The sequence below is a fragment of the Thalassophryne amazonica genome, chromosome 14 (genome assembly GCF_902500255.1).
Source record: "Thalassophryne amazonica chromosome 14, fThaAma1.1, whole genome shotgun sequence".
Lineage (NCBI taxonomy): Eukaryota > Metazoa > Chordata > Actinopteri > Batrachoidiformes > Batrachoididae > Thalassophryne > Thalassophryne amazonica.
In genome coordinates this window covers 89236590-89252657 of record NC_047116.1, presented here as the reverse complement: position 1 = coordinate 89252657, position 16068 = coordinate 89236590, and the positions used below count along the sequence as shown (strand labels likewise).

Genomic DNA, 16068 nt, shown 5'->3' with positions numbered 1-16068 from the left:
CAGTCGCAAGGAACACTGAGAGCCTGTGTTTCACAGTAAAAGCATTGCTGGGATGCTGGTATTAAACATTTTATTGTAAAAGGGTATGAGCAACATGAACTATCTGATATTGTTTAACTTTGCTACCAGCAGAGGTGGGACAAAGTCACTCTCAAGTCATGATTCAGCAAGTCCCAAGTCAAGTCTCAAGTCAGCTTGCAAACAATTGGTGGTCATTATGACTTGCGACTTGGCTTGCGACTGGCTGATTCATGACTTGAGAGTGACTTGATGGTGCCTTTGTCCCACCTCTGGCTAGCGAGCCATGCCATCTTGGTACAGTGTTCATCAAAATAAATGTTTTGAAAATTAATTCCCTAAATTTTCATAATAAAGCATGCACATCATTGTGCCATGTGCAAGCCATATCCGAAAGCTGAGGCCAGTCTGACAAGACAGTCAGAGATATGCGAGCCACATACTCGCACTCACACAGTATCCCAGAGTAAAGTGTGTGTATAATTATACATTTAATGTTATTTACATTAATGTTTAGGATACTATTGTCTTAAATACAATTTGTACATGTTCAATAAAGTCAGTCAGTCATAAACAATATTTACGGTTTAACTTGTCTGCAGGAGGGCGTGTGTGCAAATGAGTTTTTGACATGAGCGGAAGTTAGCTTTGAGTTAGCGGAAGTTATTGTGCACGCTGACGTTTGAAAAATGTCTTGTAAATCACTCCAGAGATGTTATAAGGTTAGCAAATCATTGTTCTCCAGCTTTTACATAGTATATGACACAGAGTTAAATGTCCACGCTGTGCAGGGCGTCAGTCAGGTCCTCGTTAGCCGGCACGGTGAGCCGCTCCTTGGACTTGCTTTTGGACGAATATGCATTTAATGATTTGCTTCCCACACTGGCAACAATGCCGGCAACCTCCTGCCAAAAGCAGGAGAGAGGGACAGAAGCAACAACTCACAGCAGTGAGGAGAAACAAACAAAACTGAGAATGCACATCGCCCCATGTCCCCGGGACGCGGTACATGATATATTATTGTGTCCAGCCCTGTTGATTTTTGCAGGACCGCATAAGCCCCAACGGTGTACTTGATATTTCGTCCTATAATCAAACAGTTTTTCATCAGTTTATTTTGTTTTAACCACTGCCTCCAATGTGCTTGCTGACGAGGTGGATAAGGACTTGTTAATTATACTCTTGTATGGTACATTGAGGTGACTTGTCATTTGGTGCATTAAATAAATAAATAAATACAGAGGCAGTACAGTGGCTTAGTGTTTAGCACGGTTGCCTCACGGTGAGAAGGTCTGGGGTTCACCTGGTCCTTTCTATGTGGAGTTTGCATGCTCTCCATTTGTTTTTGTGTGTTCCTGGGTGCTCCGGCTTCTTTGCACTTCCAACGACATGCAGGTTAGATGAATTGATTACTCTGAATGGACAGTAGGTGGGAGTGTGAATGTGTCCGTGCGTCAGCTCTGTGTTGGACAGGCAACCTGTCCAGGGTGCCTCTTGCCCAGTGACTGATGGGATAGATTCCAGCGACCCCACCACCACCAAATAACCCTTAACGGGATATAAGTGAGTTTTGAAAATAAATGGAAAATACATAGATTTGAATGCAATAGAATGCAAATGGTGTGTTTGCATTTGGGTAATTGTGAATTATTTGGCCAATTTCCTTCCATCCATCCATCCATCCATTTTCTTCCGCTTTAATCGGAGTCGGGTCGCGGGGGCAGGAGCTCAAGCAAAGCCGCCCAGACCTCCCGATCCACACACACCTCCCCCAGCTCCTCCGGGGGAACCTCAAGGAGTTCCCAAGCCAGCCGAGAGATGTAGTCCCTCCAGCTTGTCCTGGGTCTTCCCCGGGGCCTCCTCCCAGTGGGACGTGACCGGAACACCTCTCCAGCGAGGCGTCCAGGGGGCATCCGGAAAAGATGCCCGAGCCACCTCAACTGACTCCTTTCGACGTGGAGGAGCAGCGGCTCGACTCCGAGCTCCTCCCGAGTGACCGAGCTCCTCACCCTATCTCTAAGGGAGCGCCCAGCCACCCTGCGGAGGAAACTCATCTCGGCCACTTGTACTCGCGATCTTGTTCTTTCGGTCATGAGCCAAATCTCATGACCATAGGTGAGGATCGGAACGTAGATCAATCGTTAAATCGAGAGCTTTGCCCCCCTACTCAGCTCTCTCTTCACCACGACGGTCTGATACAGCGACCGCATCACTGCAGATGCTGCACCGATCCGTCTATCGATCTCACGCTCCATCCGTCCCTCACTCGTGAACAAGACCCCGAGATACTTAAACTTCTCCACTTGAGGCAAGGACATTCCACCGACCTGAAGAGGGAAAAGCACCTTTTTCTGGTCGAGAACCATGGCCTTGGATTTGGAGGTGCTGATTTTCATCCCGGATGCTTCACACTCAGCTGCAAACCACCCCAGTGCAAGCTGAAGGTCCTGTTTTGACGAAGCCAACAGAACCACATCATCCGCAAACAGCAGAGACGAGATTCTGTGGTTTCCAAACCAGACCCCCTCTACACCCTGGCTGCGCCTAGAAATTCTGTCCATAAAAATAATGAACAGAACCGGTGACAAAGGGCAGCCCTGGCGGAGGCCAGCGTGCACTGGAAACGGGTATGACTTACTACCGGCAATGCGAACCAAGCTCCTGCTGGGAGCTCAAGCTCATACAGGGACCGGATAGCCCTTAGCAAAGGACCCCGGACCCCGTACTCCCGGAACACTCCCCACAGGATGCCCCGAGGGACATGGTCGAACGCCTTCTCCAGATCCACAAAACACATGTGGACTGGTTGGGCGAACTCCCATGAACCCTCGAGCACCCGATGGAGCGTGTATAGCTGGTCCAGTGTGCCGCGACCAGGACGAAAACCACACTGCTCCTCCTGAATCCGAGGTTTGACCATTGGTCAAATTCTCCTCTCCAGTACTCTGGAATAGACCTTACCGGGGAGGCTGAGGAGTGTGATCCCCCTATAGTTGGAACACACCCTTCGGTCCCCCTTCTTAAACAGAGGGACCACCACCCCAGTCTGCCAATCCAGAGGCACTGTCCCCGATCGCCACGTGATGTTGCAGAGGCGTGTCAGCCAAGACAGCCCCACAACATCCAGAGACTTAAGGTACTCAGGACGGATTTCATCCACCCCAGGAGCCTTGCCACCGAGGAGCTTTCTAACCACCTCGGTGACTTCGGCCTGGGTAATGGATGAGTCCGTCTCTGAGTCCCCAGTCTCTGCTTCCTCTTCGGAAGACGTGACGAAGGGATTGAGGAGATCCTCAAAGTACTCCTTCCACCGCCCGACAACATTTGGCCAATTTAATTTGGCCAATTGTGACATAAGGAAGTTTTGAATAAGAATAGTAAGTTATTTGTAAGGACAAGGAGAAAGCCAGTGTGTTGACAGAGTGACAGAGAAAAAATACTTAATTATAGTAGTGTTCAGAATAATAGTAGTGCTGTGTGACTAAAAAGATTAATCCAGGTTTTGAGTATATTTCTTATTGTTACATGGGAAACAAGGTACCAGTAGATTCAGTAGATTCTCACAAATCCAACAGGACCAAGCATTCATGATATACACACTCTTAAGGCTATGAAATTGGGCTATTAGTAAAAAAAAGTAGAAAATGGGGTGTTCACAATAATAGTAGCATCTGCTGTTGACGCTACAAACTCAAAACTATTAGGTTGAAACTGCTTTTTTAGCAATCCTGTGAATCACTAAACTAGTATTTACTTGTATAACCACAGTTTTTAATGATTTCTTCACATCTGCGAGGCATTAATCTTGTTGGTTTGGAACCAAGATTTTGCTTGTTTACTAGTGTGCTTGGGGTCATTGTCTTGTTGAAACACCCATTTCAAGGGCATGTCCTCTTCAGCATAAGGCAACATGACCTCTTCAAGTATTTTGACATATCCAAACTGATCCATGATACCTGGTATGTGATATATAGGCCCAACACCATAGTAGGAGAAACCAGCCCATATCATGATGCTTGCACCACCATGCTTCACTGTCTTCACTGTGAACTGTGGCTTGAATTCAGAGTTTGGGGGTCGTCTCACAAACTGTCTGCAGCCCTTGGACCCAACAAGTACAATTTCACTGTCATCACTCCACAAAATATTCCTCCATTTCTCTTTAGGCCAGTTGATGTGTTCTTTGGCAAATTGTAACCTCTTCTGCACGTGTTTTATTTAACAGAGGGACTTTGTGGGGGATTCTTGCAAATAAATTAGCTTCACACAGGCGTCTTCTAACTGTCACAGCACTTACAGGTAACTCCAGACTGTCTTTGATCATCCTGGAGCTGATCAATGGGTGAGCCTTTGCCATTCTGGTTATTCTTCTATCCATTTTGATGGTTGTTTTCTGTTTTCTTCCATGCGTCTCTGGTTTTTTGTCCATTTTAAAGCATTGGAGATCATTGTAGATGAACAGCCTATAATTTTTTGCACCTGCGTATAGGTTTTCCCCTCTCCAATCAACTTTTTAATCAAACTATGCTGTTGTTCTGAACAATATCTTGAACATCTCATTTTCCTCAGGCTTTCAAAGAGAAAAGCATGTTCAACAGGTGCTGGCTTCATCCTTAAATAGGGGACACCTGATTCACACCTGTTTGTTCCACAAAATTGACGAACTCACTGACTGAATGCCACACTACTATTATTGTGAACACCCCCTTTTCTACTTTTTTTTTTTTTTTTAGTAATAGCCCAATTTCATAGCCTTAAGAGTGTGCATATCATGAATGCTTGGTTTGTTGGATTTGTGAGAATCTACTGGTACCTTGTTTCCCATGTAACAATAAGAAATATATTCAAAACCTGGATTAATCTTTTTAGTCACATAGCACTACTATTATTCTGAACACTACTGTATCTTCCCATGTAGGGAAAAGCAAGAAAGTGTTCATCCTGAGTGAGGAGTGTGTTCTAGGTTCCAAAGAGTATTTCTTTAGTTGAATGTCGGTAAGCAGTCGAGATGAAGCAAACTGCGTGGTGATTGGCTGAGGATGGTGAGGGAGGGTTTTTGGCCAGTAAAGAGTCCTGATGAAGTCTTGTAGATGAGCCATCAAGGAGCTAGAGGGATATAGAGATTTGATTGGCTGCAGTAAGAGTCTCTGGTGTTCTTGAGGAAGCACAGAAGAGAAATTTGAGTGTTGAACAGGAGGGAGTGCTGGTAGAAAGAAGGGGTGAACAAGAGGACAAGAAGGGAAGGGTGTCAAGCGAGTCAGAGGCTGAAACTCAAAGAGCACAGACTTGGAGGGAAACGAGGAGGGGAAGAGTCGGTGTGAAGAAAGCGGCCGGAGTTTGTTCTAGTTCAAGAGTAGATGACAGAATAGAGGAAAGGGAGGACAAGAAAACAGGAGGGTAAAGGTAAATTAGAAGGCTTTTTTGGGGTACCTAGAAAAAAGGGTTCATGAAAAGAAGAGCTGGTTAGGAAGTGAATAACAAATTTCGTCTACTAACTACCAAAAAGTTAAATCCTCACACAGAGAGACCAGAGTACCCACTGAGAGAGCTCAGTGACAGGAGCTGGTGTTTTTGTGTGTGGCGCTCCTCCTCTTCCTCCTGCTCATGCTGTTGTTGGCCTTAACTGGCGGCTGGTCACTGGGGCGCCACTACATCGCCATGTTCGAGTCCGCACAGAACGTCACGCTTAAGCCTACGGAATCCTGGAAGGAAGCACTGCTGGACACCCGCGTCATGGACCTCTTCTTCACAGTGAGTATTGTCCATCCATTATCTCTCATACTTTATTTACAGGAAGGTTTTAGAAAATGTTGCCTCAGGATTCAAAATTTCTTCCATGACATCAACCAAAGCCCTGTTGAACACATAATATCCATTTCTTGCATGTCAGTTATTTTGGGGATACCTGATGTTGGATTATTTTTTCTGATACTTCATATGCAGATATTTTGAAACTCATTTTGGCCGTAATGATACTGATACTGATACTACTACATGGGTTTAAGAAAACCATATCTTTCCTGTACTCAAACTGATATACATTATATTATAAACTGAAAATAACTTTTTCCCAGTATTCTTTGGGGAAAACTGGGTGAGAAAAAACCTCTATGAAAATGGTCATAACCTACAACCCCTGGCAAAAATTATGGAATCACCAGCCTCAGAGGATGTTCATTCAGTTGTTTAATTTTGTAGAAAAAAAGCAGATCACAGACATGACACAAAACTAAAGTCATTTCAAATGGCAACTTTCTGGCTTTAAGAAACACTATAAGAAATCAAGAAAAAAAGATTGTGGCAGTCAGTAACGGTTACTTTTTTAGACCAAGCAGAGGAAAAAAATATGGAATCACTCAATTCTGAGGAAAAAATTATGGAATCACCCTGTAAATTTTCATCCCCCAAATTAACACCTGCATCAAATCAGATCTGCTCATTGACATTGACCCTATGCCATGACATTGACCCTATGTGTCTTTTTGCAAGGAATGTTTTTGCAGTTTTTGCTCTATGGCAAGATGCATTATCATCTTGAAAAATGATTTCATCATCCCCAAACATCCTTTCAATTGTCCAAAATATCAACATAAACTTGTGCATTTATTGATGATGTAATGACAGCCATCTCCCCAGTGCCTTTACCTGACATGCAGCCCCATATCATCAATGACTGTGGAAATTTACATGTTCTCTTCAGGCAGTCATCTTTATAAATCTCATTGGAAAGGCACCAAACAAAAGTTCCAGCATCATCACCTTGCCCAATGCAGATTCGAGATTCATCACTGAATATGACTTTCATCCAGTCATCCACAGTCCACAATTGCTTTTCCTTAGCCCATTGTAACCTTGTTTTTTTCTGTTTAGGTGTTAATGATGCCTTTCGTTTAGCTTTTCTGTATGTAAATCCCATTTCCTTTAGGCGGTTTCTTACAGTTTGGTCACAGACGTTGACTCCAGTTTCCTCCCATTCGTTCCTCATTTGTTTTGTTGTACATTTTTCGATTTTTGAGACATATTGCTTTAAGTTTTCTGTCTTGACTCTTTGTCTTCCTTGGTCTACCAGTATGTTTGCCTTTAACAACCTTCCCATGTTGTTTGTATTTGGTCCAGAGTTTAGACACAGCTGACTGTGAACAACCAACATCTTTTGCAACATTGCGTGATGATTTACTCTCTTTTAAGAGTTTGATAATCCTCTCCTTTGTTTCAATTGACATCTCTCGTGTTGGAGCCATGATTCATGTCAGTCCACTTGGTGCAACAGCTCTCCAAGGTGTGTTCACTCCTTTTTAGATGCAGACTAATGAGCAGATCTGATATGATGCAGGTGTTAGTTTTGGGGATGAAAATTTACAGGGTGATTCCATAATTTTTTCCTCAGAATTGAGTGATTCCATATTTTTTTCCTCTGCTTGGTCTAAAAAAGTAACCGTTACTGACTGCCACAATCTTTTTTTCTTGATTTCTTATAGTGTTTCTTAAAGCCAGAAAGTTGCCACTTGAAATGACTTTAGTTTTGTGTCATGTCTGTGATCTGCTTTTTTTCTACAAAATTAAACAACTGAATGAACATCCTCCGAGGCCGGTGATTCCATAATTTTTGCCAGGGGTTGTAGAAGTAATTACTTTTATTTTAGGCATTACACTGACAAATTAAAGTTTATTCTGTTTTATATTAAAATTTCCATATTTTTATTTAACTATTATTGTACAATTTATGTAAAATAACAAATATGTATCTCATGATATAAAGGTTTGTGTCCATATTAACAAAATAACTTTCATTTTTCATTGCAATTTAAAATTTTCTGATTATTTACTGCCGTAGCAATATTGAACTTGAGTAATCATAATAATTTAGGAAAAAAAACTAAAATAAATTATAACCCGACCGATATATTGGCTGGCCGATATTATCGGACGATATAAGCCCTTTTCAAAGTACTCACTATCGGCCTGAGTTTTGCCGATAGAACGCCGATAATTTCTCATAAACAGAACAGTTACTGAAATAATGTTTGTGTCGGCAATGTAAAATGTCTTTGCACCGTTTGTCCAGTAAATGGAGCTCTGACTCCATTCAACTGAGAGCTGCTTACAGTTTGCCGTCACACTGCACTGATCGGCTGACAAAAGCATACAAGTAAGTTTATAAGGATGTTGTTTGTAATAACTTTGTGATTACATTCACCCCACATTTCTCCCGTTTCAGCTCAACTCAGTTTGATTAACTCAGTTTATGTAGTAATGTGTCACATGTGCTTCATTGCGTTGGTCACGCTTTTTATTAAGCCCACATTGTGTTGACCTTATTTCTAGCATGAAAAACTTTTATTTACTGCTAAGAGGTTGAAACATTCAGATTCACTGGTCATCCAGAAGGGTTCTGGGAATTACTGCCGCTCGCCATAATCCTCTGGGGCCGACGCCGTCGTATACGACGGCTGGGACCAAGCTTTACTAAATTGTAAATAACTTTAATGATATGAGATAGAAACTTACTTTTTTTGCTGAAAACGTAACTCCGCGGACTTTCGATCCACAGTTGGCCATCTTGGTATTCCTCATAGAAGATGTGTGATGATGTGTGCAACGTGAGTGTCCAATCAGAATTGGTTCTCCGTCACATGGTTTTCCAAAATCCAATCGTAGGACAGATTTACCTCATGTGATATGGCAAAGATCATTTTCAGGAGTGATATCTTACTAGTTGGCCTGTTTGAATAGCCCTCTAACTGCTCCAATTGCATTTTTGCATTTTTTGACCTTGAAAATTCTTCTGTTATAAAGTTAATCAATATGAGGACAACGTTTCAGCTTTTGGCTCATACCTTTTTTGTTAAGGGTCTAAAAAAAGAACATTTTATTCATTAAAAAAAATATCGGATGATTTATCGGCTATCGGCAAATCAGCCGATTTATCGATTATTGGCATTTTTTTCATCCAAATATCGTTATCAGCATCGGCCTCAAAAAATTCATATCGGTCAGGCTCTAAAATAAATAACGGAAATAGTTGTCTTGTAAAAGTTTGAATGAAAATGTTATGCGAAATTATTTTCATTTCACTTGTATGAAGCCATTTTACTTTACTTAATGTTTCTTTTGGGCAGCCTTTGCTTGTAGTCATTTGGCTTTTTTCGTTGATGTGAATGATTTAAATCCATTGTGAATCACGTCTCCAGTCGCTCCTTCACTCAGGCCATCACCAATGGTGTTCAATGAAATTAAATATGGCTGTCTGCAGGCCCGCCACCATAAACAGCATTTCCCATAGTGCATTTGTGGCTCCCAGTGAATCACGACACAGTTTCTGTCACATATCTGATGTCTTGCTCCACGTTCTGTTGAAAATACATGGTTAAAATAAAGAATTCAACGACTTTAAATACAAAAATTATTTGTCAACATTATAGTGCACCCTTGTTGTCCGAACGGCTTTTCTACTTGTCCTGGACAATCGGGCAACTTTTACTATTGAACCCCGTTTAGTGATCAAACATACGTAAGTGACAACATAAGTGAGATCAAACCAAAGGATTATTTCAGCAGATGCGATATTGATGGCTTGCAAACAAACCTGATAACTCAAAGCCTCTAGTTATGTGGACCCAAAGTTCTTTCTCAGATGTTACCAGATCATTTATCCTACCTGCTCATCTCGTCTTGTGTTTGAATCGCTCTTACTTTTAATAAACGGGGGCTGTTAGAATTTTCTCGATGCTGTCACGATAAGCCAGCAATCTCAATTCTGCTGCGATACTGAAGGTATGTTTTTTTTTAAACTCCCTCAGTGTTTGTCCCAAGTGGACACCCAGGGTTCACCTTGCTGCAGCAGATGGATGTTTTCTTTGATGATGGACCAGTTCTCCGGCTGGGTGCTCGCCATTCAGGAGCCATTGTGGTTCTGTGGCATCCTGGATGCGGTGAAGGGCGGCAACAATGCAGCTTCCAGACTCATTTTGACTCTTTGAACCCACCAGCGGAATAATTTGACTTTGTCTTTGCTCTATGCACTCCAGTACATTTGTTTGGTAAAAGCTGAAACATGCAGTTGGATGTTTTATTTCTGATTGTGGCAAAATTCACAAGGTGAGCACAATTTAACAGCAGTGTCCTGTGATTTAATCAGGCATTTTTGTATGAAGGATCCTTCAGTGCCGTCGCTTTGACATGAATAAAAATGTCTGTCATTTTTCCGCCGGCTCTTGTTGCTGCTGGAATCCGTCTGATGTGTTTTGTGTTGGTTTCAGTTTGCAAACCGCCCGTCTCATCCCTCACTCGGGTATTTGTAGTAGCTCAACTGTTTGTTATTGTAAGGCTGCTGTGGTGCTGTCAGCTGTTTGAGACACCGAGCCAGCGACCCGCCTTATACGTTTGGCATGTGCATTTTTGTGTGCGCTGCTAAGAGCGTCTCTTTGGAATGGTTTGTGAAGTGTGTTTGTATGTATCCATGTTGTGCCTGTGTCGATGTGGGTGGGGGTAATCTTCAGTTTAATGGGGGGCTTCGCTGTCTCAGCTGCTGCGCCTCCTCAGCTGTGAGGATAACCGTCTGCACACAGACACACGCCGCCAGGGTCACAGTTCACAACAGACCAGTGGCAGGATTAGAGCCCGGCACCAGGATTAGGGGCCCCAGTTAACAATCGCAGTAACCCACAAGAGACACGCACAGACACATTCGTCACTCTCTGTGTGTGTGTGTGTGTGTGTGTGCGCGTGCGTGCGTCCTCTTTAAACTGGCTCCACCACTCCTCGACTGTTAAATGCTGGCATAGAATTCTATCAAACGCCTGTTAATGTTTGGATCTCGACATTTTTTTTATTTAAACTGTTGAATCATGTGACCTATATATAAATGAGAGTTACCTTCAGAGAGCGCAAGTACCTCCACCAACAGAGTAGTTACCTTTGATGTCACACTATGAAATGAGAAATTGCGTTGATCCTGTCTTTCAAATGCATAATTAATCTGTATTTGTTATGGACTTATTTGCGTTACGAAAGTTCAACTGTACCCCAGTCAGCAGGGCCCTTGGGATGTGTTTCCAATAAGGGCCTCATTGCTGAACTCCATAAGTAACTGCTTACTCTGTAGAATTTGCTTATGTTTTTTATTACAAAAATATAAGTTTTACCTCAGCTGCTTTGGTCAACTGAGGTTATTTTCCAGGTCACAACTGTAAATCCAGTACAAGTATATGATTTTTGATCCATTACTTGCTACATCTTCAAGTGCTGTTATTTAAACTCCAAAAATATTTTTTTAAACACAGTAATGTGAATTTGGCTTTAAGATATAATCTGAGTTCACAGGCACCATATTCACTTCAATTAAAGCGGTTATAGGCATCTATATTTAGTGATGTTGAAGTGGGCTTGTACAGGACATAGTTCAGAGCTGAGAAAAACAAAGGTTTTGTTATGATGGTGACTTTGAAAACTTTCCTTTAACTATGACAATTTAATGACTTGACCTTGATTATAGTATATGAACCTTGAACCTGAAATTTGAACTATGACCTTGAAAAGTGAACTTACTGTATTCTAGGACCCAGTACACCACTTCTACACACGAGATTTTAAATACAGAATATTAAATCTTCAGGTCAACTTTGACCTTGACTTTTGAAGGTCAAGGTCAAAGGCCAATCAGAAAGCATCACCCTAAAAGTAACAATTTGAGCCAAATTGGAAGTTTCTATGGTGACTATTTCCAAAGTTATGGCTGATTGAGAGTTTCACTTTTTTTTGTGACCTTGACTTTGAAACTTGAGCTATGACCTTGAAAAATTAACTCACTCTATTGCCACTCTATTATTCACTCATTACCTTTGTAATCTGGTGGTTCTGATCCCTTTCTTGAAGAAAAGCATCTTGGGACAGACCTGTCGACACACTGTAACTTTGGGTGGAGAGTAAAAAACAAAACATTGGGTGATAAACGGGGCTCCGCTCACGACATGGCTCAGGGGAGCAATGGGTCGTCCTGTCGCCCTCCCCCTCTCCCACTGGCAGAAGGCACGGACCAGCGGGCCACTTTACCTTTGGGTCAGCTCTTTGGGACTTTTCCACTTCCTCGTCAGCGGTTTGGGACTTTTCCACTTCCTTGTTTAACAGTGGATTATCCTTTAGGAATGGCAGCCCTTGTTTTTACGGCACAGTTCTTTGTATCATGAGAGTGTCTTTGCTATTTGATAAAGACATTTATTCATGTATATTTGCTTGAAGTGAACATGAGTGCTGATTGTATTTTAGCTGCAGCTGATGTGAGGAAAAGCGTCAGAATAGTAATGCCGTCATGATTGCACGTTTAAAGAATGCTTTAAGTGTGATCCTACTCTGTTTTGAACACGTGCTAAAAGTCATCAAGCCCTTTTAGGAAGTTTCCACCTCTCTTGTTTTTTTTTAAACAAAAAGATAATTTAATGGTGTGTTTCTCATTTCAAGTGTAAAGAAAATTCATGGTCATGAATCACGATCTCCCCCCCCCCCAGTATATAAGTCACACCGGACTATAACTTGCAGGGCCTCTCAAACAGGACTTATGCTCAGAAGAACTTATACTCCAAATACTTATGGTATTTGGAGATGGAGAGACAATGTATAAAAATGGCTGCAATTTTTAAATCTTAGATGCAGTAATTTTCTGAACTATTTGAATTAAACGTAAAAGTACACTAGAACAACATCTTGATTTATTTCACTGCAAAAGTTGTTGCAGTGTCTAAATGTGTCTGGACTAGAATTTGTATGCATTTGTACTAAAAGCTACACATAGTATGATGACAGTAGCACAGAAATGGCATCTTAGGAGCTACATTACAGAAGAATAGTGTTTTGGAAGAGTTTTAGGCACGTTATAATTTTGACAAAAATGTAGGATTTGTTTTTTTTTTCTTCTTCTTCTGCACTGATAGAAGTCATTTCTGTATAGAGGCCCCAAGACCAGTTGGCTCTGGTGCTTATCCGTGGATTCTGACATGTGAAGAGGGAGAGAGTCCACAACTCCCCCTGAACCGGACACAGATTTGAAGCTCAGAATATCCCCAGCCCAGGCCGGTACCCACTTACAGCTGGATAAACAGACAGTACTGATGAAGTGTCTTGTCTAAGGACGCATACAGATGGAATGAGCAGGAATCAATCCCAGGTCTACATATTTGTGACCAAAAACTCCTTATCCCACTGATCTGCCTGCTCCACCTATTTTATTTTATTTTTTAAATCTAACCATTTCTGGTTCAACAGAAAATACAAGCAGAAGCAAACAAACACACAATGTGATTTTATATTTAAAATGAGGCAAAATGAATGAATCCAGTTTGTTTGCTTGCAATTCAAGACTGAAAACCTTGAGATCAGGTGCCGCTGTGGCATATGCCTTTGGTGACGTGTCTTTGGACTTGGTGGAGAGGAACCTGTGATGGACCAGTGTGCAATCCAGGGAGAGTTATGGACTCTAACCTGCTCCATGCTGCTGTCTCTCTGGTGTGTAAGTGGTAAAACAGTGACAAGATAATTAAATTATTATTATTGTGTCGGTAGACCACGACAATGGAGTTAAAATGATGCAGTCAACACTTGATGTGTTGACTTTCATCTTTAATTCAAAAATATCAAATGAATCCTTTAGGAAGGGCAGCCCTTGTTATGCGCAGTGCTGATGTATTTACAAATGTGCAATTACGTCCGTCAAGGATGTAATAAATTCATTGGCGTTTATTTATTTGTATGTCTGTTAGCAGCATTACGTCAAAACTACCGCATGGATTTTGACAAGATTTTCACCACAGATGGATATTAGTCCATGGGAGGATCCGGATCCGGATCCTGTGGCAAGATTTCACTTTATATAGGCTTTTTTGAATTGAATTTGAATTTATTAGACACCCATGCATAACAGAAGTTCACTTGTATACAAACAACCAAACTCATAATAGAAAAGTCAAAGGCGAAAAGAAATACAAGAAAATAAACAAAGTACATGGTGCCTAAAGGCATAGGCAGAAGCAACGCCTACACCCCTGTATAAAGTCAAATCAAACTAGGCATATATGCCTGATTGTAGACGTTTATATCCAAACACAATCTGAACAACAGCAGCACATACCTACAGATAAAAGAAGTCAAATATTTCTCCAGACAGCTCCCAAAACAAACCAAAAAAACCCAAAAAGTTCCAGTATAACAGCATCTGCATATAACACAACTCAACCATATTCATCTAATACATATCCAGAAAATACCATTTCTTTGTATAAGTATTTGAACCAGTTGGTATCTGGACATCGCTTAAGTTTCTCTGGTAAACTATTCTATTTTTTTGGGGGGCCACAAATGGAGACACAGAAGCACCTCCTAGTCGTCCTAGCGCCAGCAATTTTAAAATAATGCGAACGCCTTCAATTATACATTCCTTCTCCCTGCGTAAAATATTCTTGAATTCTGAAAGGTAATTGTTTATTTTTTGCTTCATGCATCAACTGAACAGTCTTAAATGAAATCATATCATAAAGTTTTAATATCTTTGATTTAATAAACAACGGATTAGTATTATCCCGAAACCCTGAATTGTGAATTATTATTAATGCTCTTTTTTTGAAGGATGAATAATGATTGCAATGTAGATTTATAGTTATTACCCCAAACGTCAGCACAGTAACTCAAGTAAGGTGCAATCAATGCACAATACAGAGTGTGTAGTGATTTACCATCTAGAATGTACTTTGCCTTATTTAATACTGCAGTACTTTTAGAAACTTTCTTTTGGATATATTGAATATGTGCTTTCCAGTTAATTCTGTCATCAATAATCACACCTAACAACTTATTCTCCTTGACACAATCTATATTTATCCCAAGTATATGTAACTGTATTTGTACATCCTTTTTATAATTTCCAAATAACCATTTTAGTTTTAGACCAATTTAATGGCAGTTTGTTCATGTCAAACCAATTCTTCAACTTTATCATTTCAGTTCTCAAATCAAACAGTAATTGCTGCAAATTCGCTTCAGAACAAAATGGGTTTGTGTCATTAGCAAAGAGAACTGCTTTAAACACATTGGAAACTTGACATAAATCATTAATATATAAAATAAATAATTGTGGTCCCAGTACAGTGCCCTGGGGAACCCCGCAAACAATGTCCAGAAATGCAAAACAGCAGTCCCCGATTTTAACAAACTGCTTCCGGTTTTGCAAATAACTTTTAGCCCAGTTCAGAGCCACTCCTCTAATCCCATAAAGTTCCATCTTTTGAAATAATATGATTGATTGTGTAGACCTATAGACCTATTACTAATTCCCTTTGGTCCACGTGTTTCTTGATCGCTTTGACTGCATTGTACAAAGCCAAAGCAGTGGACCTTTTTGCTCTGAACCCATATTGACTCATCAAGCAAGGTTGTGTAGTTCAATAAATCTGTCCGGTCTTATTGTAAAGTTTTGCCAGTATCTTAGCAAATTGTGACAATAAAGACACAGGCCTGTAGTTAGTAAAAAGATGCTTTAAAGGATTACATCAAAACTACTGCACGGATTTTGACAAAATTTTCACCACAGATAGATATTAGGCCATGGAAGACTCCACTGAATTTGGGAGGGGATCCGGATCCGGATTGGTGGATGTCAGAAATCTCTGATTGCTCTTGTTACAAACTACTAATCACTGAAAAGTTTATTTTATGTTGTGTTTATTCTGAATTGAGTAGTCGAAAGAGGAGCTGAAAGCCTTCCTTCAGGAAGGCTTTCAGAGATGCTATTTTATTGGAGAGACTGAGAGAATAAAGAGGTAATTGAGAGAGCGAGCGAGAGTGCTTGCTGGGATAAATGGCCCGAGGGAGATTGAAAAGCAGAAGTCTGCCTCCAAATAAACCTGTTCCACATTTGTTCATTTAACACCTTATGATCAGAGCCCCCCCCCCCCCAAAAAAAAAAGACACCGTTCCCACTCAGATATGTTAATTGGAGGTTGGTAATCTGTCTTTGTGTGTTTGTCTCTGTTGGGTTTTTTGTGTTCCATTGATTACAGAGCAGCA

General features: G+C 41.1%; 1 protein-coding gene across 1 annotated transcript in view; it reads left to right on the top strand.

Moving 5' to 3' along the window:
• xpo4 (exportin 4) overlaps nt 1–16068 on the top strand; it is a 151850-nt gene that overhangs the window by 43353 nt on the left and 92429 nt on the right. The window contains exon 7 of the mRNA XM_034186115.1: nt 5657–5769. Within this exon, the coding sequence (XP_034042006.1) occupies nt 5657–5769 (113 nt within the window). The remainder of the gene's footprint in view (nt 1–5656; nt 5770–16068) is intronic.